Genomic DNA, 17944 nt, shown 5'->3' with positions numbered 1-17944 from the left:
TTACATGAGGAAACTGTTTCTTCACATTTTAAGATACGCATTTGAACGTGATTCAACAGGCGTGTGTGTGTGTGTGTGTGTGTGTGTGTGTGTGTGTGTTTGGAGTTTCTCCACGCTGAGGAAGAAAAGTCAAGCTTGTTTCTCCTGAAACTTTCTGGAAAAAAACTGTAGAATGTCTTTTTGTGGTTTCTGTTTTCAGCCTGGACCTTGAGTAGAGCACACCAGAGTGTGTGTATATGGCGAGGGGGTCACCTCTGTGGGTTTAACATCTGCTTCTGTGTGAGAGTGTGTGTGCGGCACCACTGAGGTTTGAGCGTCCTCCACTTTCACAGAGTGTGTGTCCACACTGAGAGGCTCTTTCTCAGTCAGCAGGTGAGGGGGGATGTACCCAGACTGGGGCTTCGTTGGCTCCCTGTAATGGTGGCGCTGGTGTTTAGGCGGGCAGCGGCCCCTCTTGTCCTGCCCCCGGAAGCCCCTCAGTTTGGGGCTCCAGTGTTCCCGCCACTGGAGGGCCAGAGTGGAGCGGTCCGCCACCAGGCGACTCTCCTCGGGGCTCCATCCCCGCTCCCCCTCCTCCGCACCGATCAAGAGGAAGGTCCGGCCCACGTGGAGGGCGGGACAGCCGCAGCCGAGGTCGCGGTCTGGGACCCAGAGAGACTGGGGGCCCCTGCGAATGCGAGAGGTGGACCCCGTTCGGAAAACAGTATGGACTGAGATGGAGAACTGCCACCAGGGACCTGAACGCTCCATCCCTTTCACCTGCACCTTCAGCACTAAAAAAGACAGAGATGCAATGTACATTTTTTTACATCACATTTTTGTATCATTATCTTTTTTAATTTGTTTCTATTTAGTTTTTATTTATCCACATATATTTGAGTTTTATTTCAGAGGGAAAAAGAAGTGAAGTACAAATAGTTTGGGACATCATTATTTTAAACATATTTTTACGTTGTAATAGATAAGAAATATTGGCACCAACCGAAGTCCTTGAGACAATATGTCTCCAAGTTCATCCTGACTTTAACCTGAGAAGGCTGGCAGTATGAGACACACTCCTCCGCTGTAACAGAGAGAGAGAGAAAGAAAGAGAGATGGCGGGGAGTATGCATCAAATGAGAGGGTATCGCTTCACAGCAGGCATATCAGCACATGTCTTTTCCCCTAATTACAATATGGCTGCTTCTATTTGTCATCACAGTATCCTGTGACTAACAGATGACCTCGACCGCAGCAGGTGGGACATTCCTCAAGCCGCCACTAGGAGGGAGTGGTTAGCCACGAGCCAAGAGTTAGAGATTCTTTGATTGGTGATGAATGTGTTTGTTGAACATGAGGTGACTCAGAAAGGGAATAACATTTTTCGGTTATTATGGCAAATTTCAGATTCGTGAAAGGGGCCCCGGACAGTTTGCTTTCTGAGTCCTTTGATTGAATGTACATTTGATTTTTTCAAACTAGGTGATTTACAAACAGATCAAAAGTGGTACACTGCAGAAAAGAGCAAAGGAGTATAGGAGTTGGACTAAAAGAATAATACAACCAGATCTACGGCCCGTAAATCTGCTCACCTATGCTGTACTGAGGTTGGTACACTGGGGTCGGAACGACCTCTTGAATTCCTGCAAACATAAACACAGTTTCAGGCAGGTGACAGAAACAGATACACAGAGAAGCTTCAGCAAACCCACATGAGCCCTCAGGTCATCGCAAACCGAGTGTGTGTTATGTGCGCGAAGCTTGAACGCCTCTCGGTGCGTGCGGGCATGTCTGCACAGAAGATAAGCAAGTGTCAAACACGTGTGTGTGTGTGTGTGTGTGGTCCTTTTTATGGGCGAGAAACACACTTTCTGGCGCTCACTTAAACACACACACAGAGGCAATCTTTACTTTGGGTAATTTAATAAGGTCAAACCATCACTTCTTGTATGGTTTTGTCTCGAACATTAAACATCTGTGTGTGTGTATGTGTGTGTGTGAACTGGCCTGTATATATATTATCCAGGCCTCTTGTAAAAGTGTGTTTGTGTGACAGTGCTGCGATATTTTCCCAAGTTCACACTCTGTCCTCCAGTCCATGTCCTGTCGTCTCTGACACAACTGGGCCAGTGACACCCTACACCCCCTACTTTAAAAGACAGGAAGGTGCCGTGTGTTTGTATGTACATAGAGTATATGCAGTGTACCCCGGTGAGCAGTTTGATATTACCTGAGTTTTCTTACTGTTAGTGAGATCAAACATTTTAAGGGTTGTTTCAACACAGCTTTTTCAAATATTAACATACAGACATTTGACCCGAAAGAAAATACTGCATAGAATGGGAAATAATTACGACTTCAACCAAGAAATATCCGATCAAAGAATAAGTATCCATGACAACGTGACTATAAATCACACTGAAAGTGACTGCACTGAATAATCTTCAGAGGAAATACAGTCTGCTGCAGTAACAAAATGTGTTAATTCAACTTTCTTGTCCATTGTGACTAGCTTGTTTAAAAAAAACTTTATTTTGATTCATTTCCTTCCATAGTTTTAAGGAATTAATTATAACTATTTTGCCAGGTGTCTGCTTGTCCTTCTACTCTACTGTAGGTATTTATATTAAAGCTAATGCAATCGATTCCTTTGTTTCCTTTGTCTCCGCTACTACAGAACTGCTCACCTGAACAACTTCACTCTCGACACAGAGCTTAATTGTCCTCAATAACCAAAATGTAAATTCATCTTTTGTTTATAACTGTAAGTAAACAGTCAATTTAATTTTAGCTTCAGCTAATGTGAACCATGGCTATCTCACCAGCTAGCTTTGTATTTATTCAGCTATGGTGCTTGAGCTATGTGGTTGTGGTTGGTTGTTGTTTCTCTTAATCAAGACCACATAAACAGTGACTGCATTTTGCCTTCGTAGGATTAGGACAGAAGAGACACCCTTAATTCTGTGAGCTTCCTATGCGATTCAAGGTGTGGATAAAAAGGTCCAGCGTGAGCTGACGTTAAGTTTAGCCTGGCTGCTGCGTGCCTTTTGCTCTGCCTGATGGAGGCGACGTGTTAGAGGTGGTGGTGGGGGCGAAGAGACGCTAAACATAGCCTGAGATGGTCTGGCAGTAAAAACAAACAAGGTTTTCTTTCACACACTCCTTTCTCTGGGAGAGTTATGAGTCTGGGCTCTGGGATGGGATGAGGAGGGGATGTGGGGGGGGGGGGGGGGGGGGGGGGGGGGGGGGGGGGGGGGGGGGGGGGGGGGGGGGGGGGGGGGGGGGGGGGGGGGGGGGGGGGGGGGGGGGGGGGGGGGGGGGGGGGGGGGGGGGGGGGGCTGCCTATGTCACCTGATTGGGGCTTACGCAGCGCCAGTGACCGCGTGGTTGTCGACACTCGTGCGATTAGCCGTGGAAGCGCACGTGGATTAGCGCTCATGGCTGAGGTTCGGCGCTGGCCAGGCGCAGAGATATGAGGAGCAACAATCCACTTGATCTGATGCTGATCCCACATCAGCTGGAGATGAGGTTTCCCTGTAGCGGCCGGCTCATGTTAACGCTGCTATGGAAACCGTCTCTAGGGATGATGAAAAGGGAACACGCTGGGGGATCGGGCCAAATTAGTCCGGACAGCGGCGGCCTCTTTTATATTGAGCTACTACTTGATAAAGGCTTACAGAGCTTGATAGGAGGTTTAATCCATTTAGACCACAAGCAAATGAAAGTTGAAGGAGAAAATTAAGAGGTCACTTTGTCATGACTGACAACAAACTATTAAAAGTCTGTGATTTATTTGAGCCGGGGGGTATGCATCAAATAATAATAATAAGTTAAGAGTTGTAATCCATATTGAAACACGTCTCTGATCGGAGAAACATATTATGATACTGTTCTGATCAGCCCCCTTCATGGTAAAGTTAAGTCAACTAACCCTTTGTTAGGGAACGACTGGTCATTGTCAAGAGAAGCGAGCATTGAGGGGACCACCTCATTTAACGCTGATCAAAACTAGGTTGTTTCAAACGTTTGGATAAAAAACTATTGTTTCCATATCAAGGTATTTAACTGACTCCGATGCCTGTATCAACATTCATACTGGTCGTTGACTTACGTATGCAGGGCCGCAGAGGGGACTTGCCCTGTTTGTATCCCGGGGCGCAACGGTTACACCGGAGGCCGGTCACCCCATCTCGACACAGACACTGACCCGATGTCTGGTTACACCAGCGACCCACTGCTCCCAAAGGATGGCACAGGCATGCTTCAAAAGAGAAGAAAGAGGTACCAATGACTTATTTGTTTGTAGCCTGGAGGTTAAAGCAGCAATAATTGTTCTGTTGTTGTTTTGGTTTTGGATAGTTCGGGGCAGCAAAATCCAACAGACATATTATCATCATAGGAAGTTAGTGTGGATTTGTTAGGAAACAGATGCGTACACATCAGCAAACCTCCACATTTATTTTAAGTCTTTTCTCTCTCTGTCTGACACCTGGATATCCAATATTTGCCCTCTTGTATATCTGTTTGGGTCTCCACCAGCTCCTGAGGGAAACATCTGGCATTTTAGTGACAGTGTGTTCATTAGCTAATTGCGGACTGGATCTGTATAGTGTGCAGTGGTTTATCCTTAAAACAGCCTCACTGATGAGGGCCATAACCATGAGTTTCAGGACATTAAAATGCTCCAATGAGCTAAAGGGAATTGTAGAGTTAAGAGGTTCCCTGTGGCGTCTTGAGATACACAGTGAAGGTTTTCAGTCGCCAATCATAGAAGACTGTGGTTGTACTGGTGAGCTTCCACAAACAAATATGTTTCACATTTATGAATATGCTATCGGCATGGAAACAAGCAGGCGTATTTAGACTGCATGGAGTTTCCACAACAAGTAAGCAAATTAAAGATATAAAAACTTGAACGTGAAAGTCAAACTACTGTAAAGAGGACAGTAAACAGGATTAAGAAGAGCATCCATCAGGGATGAGACCCGAGTTTAATCCTGCATGACAGCATCTGTCCTGAGGGAATGTCCTTTGAGGAAAGACCTCTACTAACACCATAGAAGCTATTTTGCAGCTTTTTTGACGGGTAAACAAAGATAAATTCCTCTGGAGAGCGATCAACTAAATGTCACATGATGGCGCTGATCTGGTGATTGGTTGTTTAGTAATTTGCAACACATAACATTTGACAGGGATAGAACAATAAGGTACTTTTAGTCCATCAGATAGAGACCAATCCCGTATCTAAATTAATTTATTTGTTGTCCTTTACTGTTGCCTGTTATCATGCTGTATAATGGTTACTGCCTGGATCTACCACGGCATACCTTGCAAAGCTTTTCATTTACTACAACTATCACAGGATAAGACCCGATGAGAGAAGACGGATAGGGAGAGAAAGCCACACTTCAGCAGCTCTGTTAGCACTCTAGTTATATTTACACAAATCCTTACATTGAGTCCAAACAACCTGACTGGAGAGAATGAGTAATTGGGCTCTGAAGAGTGACTAGCATTTATATATATATATAGATATAGCATCAATAAATGAATGCTGAGATGTCAGACTGTATGGTGGAGGTCATGAGTTTTCAGTTTGCTATTGTTTCATACAGAGAAAGTGATAGACTATGAGGACATTCAATCATAGCTCATGCTCTTTTTCATCCCTGCACATGTGTCAAGCTCAAAGAGAGCCCATTAACTTTGGATATATTAGGTCCGCGGTCAAGCTTCCACAAGAGCATACCAGAGTGTCACAGTCACTTAGAACACGTGACCTGTCAAAGGTCAGGGGTCACCGCAGATACCAGCCGGGGGTAACGATGGAGTTACAGGTGGCCGAACAGTGGGGTCTGTGAGTGTTTTTGTGTGCATATCGCTAACAGGAATAGCTGTCCACTTTCACAATGTAACCACCCCATAAAAACTTCTGTACATTCGGACAGAGGCAAAGTTGGCATGTACACACACAGACACACATGCATTTGTACATAAACACACACTTTGATTAGCTTTTAATCTTACACAGATGTTTTTTTAAAGTTATTCGCCGGTGCATGTGCACGGATACACAAACCAGAATGCACTTCCTTTGTCCCATTGAGTCCAGAACATGCATACAGTTGACACACACAATTAAGCCGTGACTAACGTTGGCAGGCCTTGCGGTGGTTCTGCGGCTTGCTTTGGTCGCGGGTGTATCCGTTCTGGCAGTACTGGCAGTGGCGTCCGGCCGTGTGGTGGCGACACTTCTGGCACACGCCTCCGCTCCGCCGGCCCGACTGCTGAAACACCTCCATGCTGAAGCGGCACTTGTTTGAGTGGTCGTTACACTCGCAGGCTGGACAAGGGAGGGAAATGATGAACACCAAAATGATCATCACGAGACTTCACGTCAAAATGTTTGGATTGGTTCAGTGATCGGGTCCAGTGGTTGGGAAACACAAGAGGAATGCTCATGGAAGTGCATAGCGACACTACCAGCTACACACAGATACACTATATATATATATATAAAGTTAATTTTCTTCATGGCCTCTGAAGCAGAATATTACCCTCATGATGTCACGTCGACCTGGACTTGGAGACACATTTATAACAGAAAGCCTGCTTCACAAAATGTCAGTGTGGAGTTTGCAAGAGTGTTTATCACTCAGGCAGGGTCTAATGAAATACACTATCCAGTTGCATTATGGTAAATGTGGGTTTGTTTTGTAAATACTAGGAACACAAGGGATATATTGGCTTCTGTTGAGATCAATTTAGACCAACCTTTATTTGTTGTTACTTTGTTCTCCAGCACTATGGAAGTACAATACTAAATTGCTGAAGCACCCTTCAAATGGATGAGAATAATGTTCAGTATACTATATTATACGTGTAGATGTTTCTTTGTATTCTTTAGAATGATATTTTACTGATTTGTACCTTGTTTTAAAGAGGAGAAAATACACTTATGAATAAATACCACACATGTTCATATTTTTATCTATAATGTGAAATGTGAAAAAAACACATGCAGAGTGTAACATAATCTAATTTCCAATAGGATGCAGGACTCACCAACACAGGGGTTTGGGTGCGTGGGTGTAGCCCGATGCCAGGGTCTGTCACAGTAGAAATCCTCACACACATCACAGTCTTGCCCAGCCGTGTGATGCTCGCACACGCACACAGCCTGGCCCGTGTTGTCACGGCGACACCTGGAGGCGTGTCCGTTGCATTTACACCTGCCGCCAACTTGCAGGTCCGAGAGGGCCAGAGGGGCTCGGACAGCAGAGGGTGGGGCCACCTGCAGATTCCTGGAGCTTTGTCTTGTTTTGAGATTATTGTTCCTCCTCTTCCTCAGTTCCCGCCCCTTGTTGTTCCTGCTCCGCCCCTCAACTGTCCAAATACAACCACCATTGGGGCAAGGCAGCCAATGATTGTTTTCCTTCTTGCGTCCTTGCCCTCTGGCTTTCCCACCTTTCTTTGAAGAAGCGAGCATGTCTGTGCTTAAACTATCACCCCCTTCTTTGCTCGTCACGTTGTGTCCATCTTCGTCTTGACCTGACCCTTTATAATGACCCTTCCTTCCATGTTTGTCCACTTTCTCCCCTTTGTTCCTCCCCCTTATCCCTGAGTTTTTGTTCTCCCTCTCAAAAAATGCCAGTGTATTATCTGTATTTAACCTGTCCACCTGATCTTCAGTGTGCCCCTTGGAGCCTGATCTCCACCTCGGAAGCCCCGTTCTTATGTCATCTTCTGCACCATCACGTCGCCGTGCTTCCTCTCTCTTATCCGAGTTGTCTTTGGACACCTGATGGAAGACCACACGGATGTCCGTGGCTGTCACCCAGTCCTGAAGGGTGTGACTGTGGTCAAAATCGGGAGAGGAAGGCCGTCCGTCGAGGGTTGAGAAGGCCAACACCATGCCGCCCCTCTGCTTCTGGAGAGGGCGAGGGTCGGAGCAGAGGGGCTCCGTCTCTTGGTGCCTTGTCTGGGCGACCGTCTGGGAGGGTAGCCCAAAGTCCCCAAGGCAGTCGCTGGAGTAGTGTTGCATCGGCCTCCAGGTGCGCCCATAGTCCATGGACTTGAGTATGGAGATGGAGATGGGGTCTGATGGCTCCCCCTGTTGGCAAAACTGCAAACTTATGTAGGTGATCTCAAAGCGTCGACCCAGAGGAAGAGTGAGGACCCATTCTCCGGTGTCAGGACCTCCACGAGCCATCCAGCAGGTGAGGTTGTGTGGGTTGTGGAGGTCCGTTAAGGTGGTGATGTTGCTGTCATAATCGGGCCCTTGTAGTGAATGGCTAGCATTGGCTGGGACGCCATAAGCGCCGTTGATAAACTCTGATAGGCAGTGTCGGGGGCGGCCGTCTAGGTAGTAGCAGGGGTCATGAGGTGAAGTCCAGCTCAAAGGGGTGTGAGAAAGGGAAGACGAGACGAGGGATGGAGGAAGGAAAGGGAGGAGCAGAAGGAAAACAGGGAAGAGAGAGGTAGAGGGGGGAGGGGAAAAGGGCCGGAACATCATGTTATCGAGCCTGTGGAAGGAAAAAAATTATGATTTTTAAGAGAAAACCATGGGAGCTGCATTATAAAACAAAAGAAAACATGAACTGATTGATTTATATGACTTGCATTTGAAGCCAAAGACGGAAATATAAGATAGACCACCTGTGCCTTTATTGAAAACACACAATACCAGCTCACCGCATCACTCCAACTGCACCTTATTGGCTTTCAGTAGATGCCAGTGAAGATCTCATCCCATAAAAATGTAATCTCCGATCTTCACAGTAGTGTCGGCCACTGGTTTGACCCCGTGACCTCGACAGCCTTTAAGAACTTATTTGTATTAAAACTCCTCTCAAGCCCAAGATGAGTGGATGAAGAAGGGCGTCCGAGATGACGAAAAACATGCCCGACAGCTGGGGCTAAACCCTGAGCTGGACCACATCCATCACGTTTATGGCTCTCCTTTTCAAATCACTTTACCGCCGGTCAGTGCTGCAGGCGAGCGAGGGGCCTAAGTACGAGCAGTGTGCAGTGTTATTGAGCAGAAAAGAGGGTATGAGAAAATAAGACTGAAAGAAATGAGGGAAGGGGAAGGAAAGCTGTTGGAGATTAATCTTGAGGATGGCAGGAAATGATTTATAGATCGAAATGTGTGTTCGGCTTGAGCCCCTCTGCATGGATACTTCCGTGGTTAAAGACAAACACGGACTTGTGTACGTCCGCTGCGCGAACAAATCCCTTCCCGTCTCTTACAACTGCTGATGAGTGTAATTTATCCCTCTGTCAGGATTTGATACCCGAGAGCGTTAAAATGTGGACAAAACGGACAATGCATGTGCTTTCTCTGGAAGCGGTGATTTATTGTTTTACCGCTCACATGAAGCCTAGAAGCACATTCCCGAAAAACCATTCCCTTAATTTGTTTCATGCTAAGAAAGTTCAACACCTGCCACTTTTACGTCATTCTTGTTTCTTCCCTTCTCAAGCGGACCGTGCATTTCTTTCCGTCGATAACTACCTTCCTTCCACATTTTCAAACAACTTTGCCTCCGCTCTTCCGTCTCCCATCTATCACCTGCCCCCTTCATTCTGTTCTGGGAATATTCTTAACTGTTGCGAGATTGATGACGTCCTAACAAGCGTTTGACAGTGACAGCAAAGTCAGCAGGGCTGCATAAACCAAACCCGTCAGAGAAGACGGGGCTGAACGCCTCTCCGGCCTCGTCATCCCGCTCAATTAGCCAACGACCGAAATATGAGGCTTCCCTCAGGGACCACACAGCTCCGAGGGGCCTGCGAGGAGGCCGTGGCACTCCCTCTGCTGCCTCGGACAAGCTGCTCTGCTCCTGACCTCCAAAAAGCAAAGACCCGCTAGAAAGTGGATCAACCAAACCTGGTTGAGGACAAAAGCCAAGATCAGGCATATCCAACGACCCCGTTTTGTGGTGTTGCAACAGGAAACGCTACGAGTGAAGAGTGCAGTGATGAGCGGTCTGGTCTGACTGTCACCCCGGTGCCACCGGGCCACATTCCTGGAGCCCAGAATGCCTCGGCTGGTCATTCCTGACGAGTCGTGACAAGTCCCATGGGAACTTGAACGCACTGTTAAAAAGCCTGGACTGAAGGAAGAGTTGATCGGACGATGAGGTCATTGGTCTCATTTGGCGTCAAGGCAGCGGCCGAATAAAAAGGGAAAATGGTGTCAAAGGGATTATGAGCAGGGTAAAGGTTAGTAGAGGATTCAGGGAAGTGGTCTGAAGAATTCGCTCTGGATGAGGACTGTAGAGTGAGCGTAGGCGGTTTGGAGTTCAGTTGGGACTAGTGAAACACACAAAGGATAAAGGAGGTGGTTGTTTAACATTCCCATGACATGCACTTGCTCTTGTCTTTGTCACATTACATGACTAATTAAACATCGGCCCATTACAACCACTTTGATAAATTGGATGTTCATCTGAGAAAGGCCCCTGAGGTTTTTAATGCGCCCCTCTAGGCCAAATCCAGACTCTCTCTTCTCCCCGAAACCAGATCATCTGTCTGGCACCGCCACCGTAACCCACCGGATATGGTTTCAACCTCTTTTTTTCTCCCACTGCTGCTTTTCCATAAATTCACACAGCCAGGGTGCCGGAGGAGCATGTTGAAGACGAGCGGCATTCCTTGTAAAATACCGTTCACGAGTATTTCACCCCAGTTCTTTTTGTTAATGCATACCGACTGCAAATAGCACGTGTTTGAAAGAGGCCGTCACCCCCTTTCCTTTCACCCCAGTAAACCTCATATTGAGGTCTAACGTATGAATTATAACCCTAAAAGAAAAAACAAATACGCCTTCATTAAAGACGTTTTGAAAGTTTTGAAGTAACTTGGCAGCAATCGCTGTCTTTCAAAAAGCTTATACAGCCAAATAGTGGTAAGATGAGATCAACATCTCCGGCGGGTGATCTTTAGAAGCAGCTATGCTCGGCTGGCAAGGGGCTGGAAAAATACTTGCTGACAACCTGGGGGCATGTTTACAGCATAGTCGATCAGAGGAGAGCGACGCTCATGTTCCTGCTCGGCGGAGGCTATTTCCTGAAGCCATTCTACGTGTGTTCTTCATTACGCTGAAATGTGTCTGATGAATGTCAGAAAGAGCAACAAATGCATTCTTTTATGGACTGGGAAAAGTTGAAATAACAAGACTTCTTTTTTTAGCCTATATTTTGCCGATTATAAATATTCACCTCGCCACTTGCAAATTTAAGGGTACTAAACATGTTAAGCACAACAATAACATACCACCAGCACCGCCCTCATAGCTTTTGGTTCTCCAAAAGACCAACATTACGCACATAAAGACCAGAATACTCTTCATTCAACACTGCGGTGAATAATAACAATTGATATCATGAGGGCATTGATCAGAAGGAAATGTGATTCCATCTGGAATAATGATCTATTAGAGAAGACGCAAGAGGAAGCGTGAAGGAGATCTTTAAATGTGTTTGTTGCCCCGCGGTCTCGTACCTCTCTGCTTTTATTTATTCATTATAACCGTTCCTATATTCTATGTTATGAACTGCATATCATCTGCTGTCTTTTTAATGGCTTAAAGGGAGATAATCTCAGAGGAAAGGACAATGAACATAAGAAAGTACGAGTCAAATATGATCATCAAGGAGTAGCTACATGGGAATTGATATATGTTTTGACCATGTAAATGAACATTTTAGAGCTTTGTTCTGCTGCAACAAACTCGTTTACTACGAGGCCTTGAAGCTCTGACGCTAAAGGGAAGAAACCTCTGGTGCGTGTGCTATTCTCCCTCGCTACCTGTTAACTCCCTTCGGCCTGTTCACACTTTCGAACTGCGGGCCTGTCCGGGTCTGGAGCTGCTCTGGTGAGCAGATGAGCTGGATTTGGCCTGTCTCACACGTTTTAACATTCCTCGTCATGGGCAAGCGGCCCGGGCCAGCAACACGGAGACGAAAATGTTAAATTGCTTTCTACTTGGTGATGAATTTTAAAAGACTACAAATAAACACAGACACAGTTATACATCAGGATAGTCGCTGGGAAGATTTCCCAGGGTTCTACAAGACACAGAGCCTTTAAATAAATATGATAAATTATATAAGCTCTCTCTCTCTCTTATAGCCAACATGTTTGAAGCTGAACCGAGGCACCTGTTGGTGCATGTTACCACACTGACACCTTTGTTAATTTGCAATTGTCCTCAGCCCGTCAGAAATACAACACTGGGCTTCGGTCGAGAAGAGGAAGGCTACGTATGCGGTCTGTATGCTCAAACTGCATTCCTGCCTGCACAGTGGAAGCCCATCTGTGTGTTATTCCACACGGAGAGGATTCCACGAGTTCTGTTTTAGGTTTAATAATCTAATTTTAGTGGGGCAGCCCGGGAGGTGAAAGCAACAGACAGCACAAAATGGATTATCACAGCTTGTATCTTTAGCTAAAAGTCCTCTGTCCTTCACGTTTGCGCCACTAACCAAAACTGCCAAGTGCATGCGGTGGAGGGAGGGGGGGGGGGCTCCAGGGGCCAACTGCACCTCCATCACGCACGGAAGGTGTCTCGGCCTCGGCATTGACCCATAAGCTCTGCTTACTTCATTCTTGAATTAAAAACCACATGTTACCCACTTGATATTTAAAAGTGAGTTTCCTGTCAATCCCCCCCCCCCCCCTCCCTTTACAGCCTCATACAAGTTGGCAAGACGCTCTCCAGCAGCTCCAGCTTCACATGTTGATATTGAAAAACAGATGGAAATGAAATCATTGTGATTTCATGTTGCAGTCACGCCAACGGCAACCTCGGGCATGATGGAAGTAAAAGTAAGGCCTGTGGCTAGTGTCCATTGAATCCACAAAGTGTCCCACAGGGGGTTAACAAAGAGGAAAAGAAAACACAAAAGCACTCCAGAGCTGCGACAAATAACTAATAAAAAAATACCGATGATTTTTGTTGGCTATTGAAATTATTACAAAAAGGAAATGATAAAATAAATCTCATTGGCACAATCAAGGCCCCCGACTGTAAAAGTGTTAGAAAAGTTAGAAATGTATGCACACAAAAAAATCGGTCCTAAATATCTATTAAAGCAAATACGGTATATTTTCTCTTAAGTTTTGCAAGGGGATTTTAGGAAAACTAATCAACTACAGACGTTAAAAGGAAAATAGCCCGCAGTCACGCGCGTTGTATTTGTGATTCACTCGCCCACGGTTCATTAAACATGAATGTTTATCATATTTAGGCTGATTACTTTGGCAAGAGCTAACAGTGAAGCCCGGAGCCTAATTGCCTCCATTCGGTGCTAATTGCTCTTGTTAAGTACAAATTGGCTGCAGTCAATTAGTTTTATCTCACAGAGGAACAATAATATTTACAGTGTTAGGTTATCCCAGTTGGATCAAACAACTTATTTCAGATGTTTAAATTATGAATTGGTCTCGTATGTGCTTGGCATTCAGGAAATTAAAAAATATATATATTTTAAATCCAGTTCAACTAATCAAACAATCCTGTTATTGTGGTTTTTTCAAATGTGTTATGTTGTAAGGACAAAAATATAGTAAATTGATTAAAGTTGCTCACAATTATATCATAGTAATTGTGGTATTTTTACCGCTGGCAACATGTTATAATAATTTGTGTAAAAATGATTAAAATGAAGGTCTAATAAGGACATGATATTCGTTAAAGTAAAAAGGTTAACTTGGATTTATGCTCTCATGAGTTACAAATCATGAATGAAACTTCAGCAAAGTTATTCATTTGGCCCGTGTTCTCACGTGCGTGTATTTGCCAAAATAAAATATAGAGGGACACAAGTAATTAAACCAAATATGTATTTATTTAAGAAATATATAACATATAAAATACATAAAATAAAATACGCGCATATCGGCTGAATTTCTAAAGACGAGGTGAGCGATATCAGGCTATTGGTCGGTTTTGGTAAATTATGACATCATTTAAAACAGAACACACAGCGCAGTGGTAAATGCTTTTCTTATTTAGCGGATAAATAAACTCACATTCGGACCTCAGGAGACAAAACAAACACAGCCGTGAATTTCTTCTCTTTACGCGCGACTTCAACGTCAGAGACAACTTCACAAACAGAGTCCGGAGCCAATGAGGAAGAAATAAACCTGCAGCTCACCATGTGCGTCCCAGTGAGTCTCCTTCTGATCGCGTCTCCGGGTCATTGAGAGAAGTGTCCGAACATCCAGGCGCGTCCGCAGAGGAGCAGAGCAGAAGACAACCCGACCGAGAGGGGGCAACACACCGGGCACTGGAGGAGGAGGAGGAGGAGGAGGAGGGGGGGAGACAGGGACGGGATCAGCTGGGAGGTGCGTCTCTCCATATAATAACTGAAGTGAGCCAAGAACTCCCACCTCACGAGGAGCCACTCACGTCCTGCTTCAGGCATCGAGGTAAACGTGTGTTTATCAATGGAGCTCGCTGTTGTTCTATTACAGTAATTGACGCCTGTGTCGATTTTTTTAAAGGTTTAACATGTTTTGCAGAATGTTCTCTTTAGATCGTCTAATGTTGAGTTTTTTAAATCTATTAATAGGTAGTAAGTATTGTAGATGTTGTCACTGAATGTCAACGACAAACCGGTTTTCTTCCCAAATCTAATGCATTAAAGAAATAAATAAATATTGGACGTTTATTGTGAAAATCTGTTGAAACTTAATGTATGCAATAGTGGAAATAAGTATATCTATTTTTTACTTACTTTGTGTTTTATGATATAAAACATATTATTCACACTTTAAGTGCTAATACTTTATACTTTGTATAAATATCTTTGTAATAGAGTATTTTTATAGTTGTGTTTTAGCTTTCAGCTTGTTAAATTATGCAGTTTAAGTTATAAACAAACCAACCAAATAAAATTACCCTCAGCCAACTGACATTAAACACTTTCATATTAATCAGTAATAATAATAGATAATAATAGCATTTCCATCTGAAAGTGACTGCTTTGCACAATAACTTTTTCATTTTCTATGTATATATGTATATATTTTGATAATACCTCTGGACACGGAAGAGATTTTTTTTCGAGGTATTTTTGTTTTATTTTGGCTACATTTCTTACTCTGAAAATGTAATTCCAAGTGATAATAAGTATTTCACTACAACATCCAAAATATTTGCCTAAATAAGAAACAACCATGCAGTTAGAGTTAAAGTTTGGAGGTAAAAAAAAAATCTCCTTGTATAATTTATTGAGCATTTAACAACTACGTAATCAGGAATGTGGAGAGCAACGCAACAACTGTTATCAATTTCACATGGCATATTTCATGTCACTAAATCCTGATGGTGCATGAACATACGTGACTTCAGCTTGTTCCAACAAAAACCCAAATCACTCAAGACAAATATAAACACAAATATTTGTTAAAACTCTCTCAGTTGATATAACTTCAAAACGTTGGCATAACATCTTGTATTTTCGTATGAAGGAATTTTCCAGGGCCTTTAAGAATGAATACTTCTTCCATCACTTACAACATCATCGTTTATCTGAAGATTAACCAATTTTACTGAATTTGTCGTTATAAAAGCTCTCAAACACATTAATGTCAACACACTTGAGGGGAAACTGAAACAGGTTGATCTTATTTAGAGACAAGTGGCTTTTTTTCCCCAACTTTCAAGGCAGTTTCTTTCCCCTCTTTAAACCCCCCCCCCCTAGAATTTAAAGACATTTGTTTTTACCTCGTAGAGATCTTCCACCCTTCAGGTTTATTACCACAGGTGGGCAAATTAAGTACACAGAGGAAAGCCAGTTGTAATAGTCTTATCTTGTATCGTGCAGGCAAAGATCTCGCTCTCCAGTGTGCTCCAATTATCCCTCAGTGGAATAAGAAAAATGGTTGAAGTTAATTGGCTGCAGTGGATCGTTCTCAGATGTGAACCAAAACTGATACAGATGGAAATATAAGAAAGAGAATCAAGGAGGAGGGTAAAGGGTGGGAAGACGCTTGATTGGAGAGGAGGAAACTTTCCCAGAGAAAGCCATAAAACTGATTGATGACTTCCCTCGAGGAATGTTTCCCCAGGTGTGCTGTGTGTGTGTGTGTGTGTGTGTGTGTGTGTGCGCGTGTGTGTCTAGTAGTTACAGTGCAGTTACGAAATGCTATCCTTGGACGCAGGACAAGCGCAATAAAGTATAAATTGAGGGGTGAAGTAGCACGTTTATGCATCAATATGGCACTTTGGCAGCATAAACAGCACAAGAGATTTCAGAGAGCCGAGGTGGGACTCAATTGGGCCATTTAAAGAGTGATTTAAATTTGAAAACAGAAATGATTGCTAAAAATGAAACAAGAAAAAGTTTAACTGGTTTAAAAAAAACAAAAAAAAAACACTTCAGGTGGTCTTTGACAGGTGCCTCATTCTGCCAAGGTTTGCACCCTGCAGCAAAGCCTGTGCTCATATCATAATAAACAAAATACCACGGAGGTGTAATTATAAAAGTCAACTTTAAGCCTCTTTGACAGAATAGGAGCAGATTTCACAACATGGGGCGTCTGTTTGATGGATTAACTGCTTAAATGTGTTAAAATGCAACAATATGGCATTGTTTGGTTTGATGATCAGATATGAATGTGATGATGTGATTATGGAACATTGACACACCATACACTAAACCTTAAATGCATGTTTTGGTACCTCAAATTAAAGGGTGCACTATCTGATGATCTGAAATAGGGTTGTTTTACATTTAGAAGTTTAACTCTGTAAGTGAACGTTTTGTCATAGGTACAAAAAACATTTGAGCAAGAATGATTTAATCTGGTCTAATACAACTCTGGTACAGATACAGATACAGATATATATATAATATATATATATATTATTATATTATATATATATATATATTTATAATTCTATAGATGATACTAGCAAAATTTGATCAACAATCTTTTAAGGAGGGTCCCTAATTTTCAATTCCGAGCAAAGAAAATATTAATGGGAGACAATGTCTAATAAGCCAACATTATGGGTAAAAGGCCAACACAATATCATCACTGCTCAATACTGGAGAAATATAATCTTCATTTTTCTTTTATACATATCCATTTCTTTTCCATTAATGAGGTAAAGAAACTACATTTGTGTAGTCTTTGATTTCTTTATTGTTTCATAACTTTGATTCATAATGCATTCCTTAATGTATTATGTGAAGATTTATTTTGCTTTTATTTCTCATGATTTAAAAAACAAATCAATATATTTTAAATTAATGCTTTTTTTTAAATGATGTAATTTGTTAATAATTTCCAATGGATATCTTAAAGATCAATTAAAAAAAGCTGATGTTTGCTCCGAAGCATCTTCTGAAAACCTTTAACAATTAGAGTAAAGCAATTATAACAATTCTCTGCGTGCTTTACTTCGGGATATCGAGGTCGAGAGGCCGTAAGAAGATCCTCTATTAACGGGCAGATGCATCTCGCATATCCTTTCCAATTCAGGGGTCGCCCGCCGTCATCGAAGTAGATCTTCAAGAAGATCACGTTCCAGCCCCTCTGACCTTCTCCAGTGCACTCAGCAGTCTGGAGAGGAAGGAAGCGATGGACACACTGAGGACACAAACGGTCCTGAACCTGCAACACATCGAGCTCAGTCTGCAGAGCCTTTTCTTGACGGTAACTATGATCTGGTTTCAATGCAACAAGACAGATGTCTGTAATAAAACAATCTTGACTGAAGGCTTTGGCTCTCAATTATAGTTGGCAAAATAAGCCAAGGGGGAAATTATCCTGTTGCCATGAACCCAAAATTTTTTTGTTTTTCCACGCTTCCCTCATTGTGTGCTGGCAGGTGACGAAGGGGAGCAGACTGTTGTTTTGCGTGGGGAAGGAAAACTCACCAATAAAATTAATTTAACATGCTGCGTTTAGGGATCAAAGGTCAAGAGAAAAGATCAGAGTA

General features: G+C 43.4%; 1 protein-coding gene across 1 annotated transcript; it reads right to left on the bottom strand.

Annotated features, from left to right (window-relative positions):
• Nucleotides 1-195: 195 nt before the first annotated feature.
• On the bottom strand, nt 196-8494 carry ntn5 (netrin 5). Its single transcript, XM_034557377.1, has 6 exons — nt 7045-8494; nt 6134-6322; nt 4091-4240; nt 1572-1622; nt 983-1063; nt 196-773 (listed from the first exon to the last, which is right to left on the bottom strand). Exons 1-6 carry the CDS (start codon nt 8492-8494, stop codon nt 196-198), a joined length of 2499 nt encoding a protein of 832 aa, XP_034413268.1.
• Between the last annotated feature and the right edge of the window lie 9450 nt (nt 8495-17944).

This window comes from Cyclopterus lumpus, chromosome 18, assembly GCF_009769545.1.
Source record: "Cyclopterus lumpus isolate fCycLum1 chromosome 18, fCycLum1.pri, whole genome shotgun sequence".
NCBI classification, from domain to species: domain Eukaryota; kingdom Metazoa; phylum Chordata; class Actinopteri; order Perciformes; family Cyclopteridae; genus Cyclopterus; species Cyclopterus lumpus.
Note: the sequence above shows the minus strand (reverse complement) of the source record. Positions and strands in the feature narration are given on the sequence as shown.

Bases quoted from the DNA above. Each gene is read 5' to 3' on its own strand.
- ntn5 (XM_034557377.1), bottom strand. From the start codon at position 8,494: ATGATGTTCCGGCCCTTTTCCCCTCCCCCCTCTACCTCTCTCTTCCCT. The intron at 6,323-7,044 runs GTGAGTCCTGCA...TCCCTTGTCCAG, and splicing joins GCACCCAAACCCCTGTGTTG to CCTGCGAGTGTAACGACCAC. The intron at 4,241-6,133 runs GTTAGTCACGGC...TCTCTTTTGAAG, and splicing joins CCACCGCAAGGCCTGCCAAC to CATGCCTGTGCCATCCTTTG.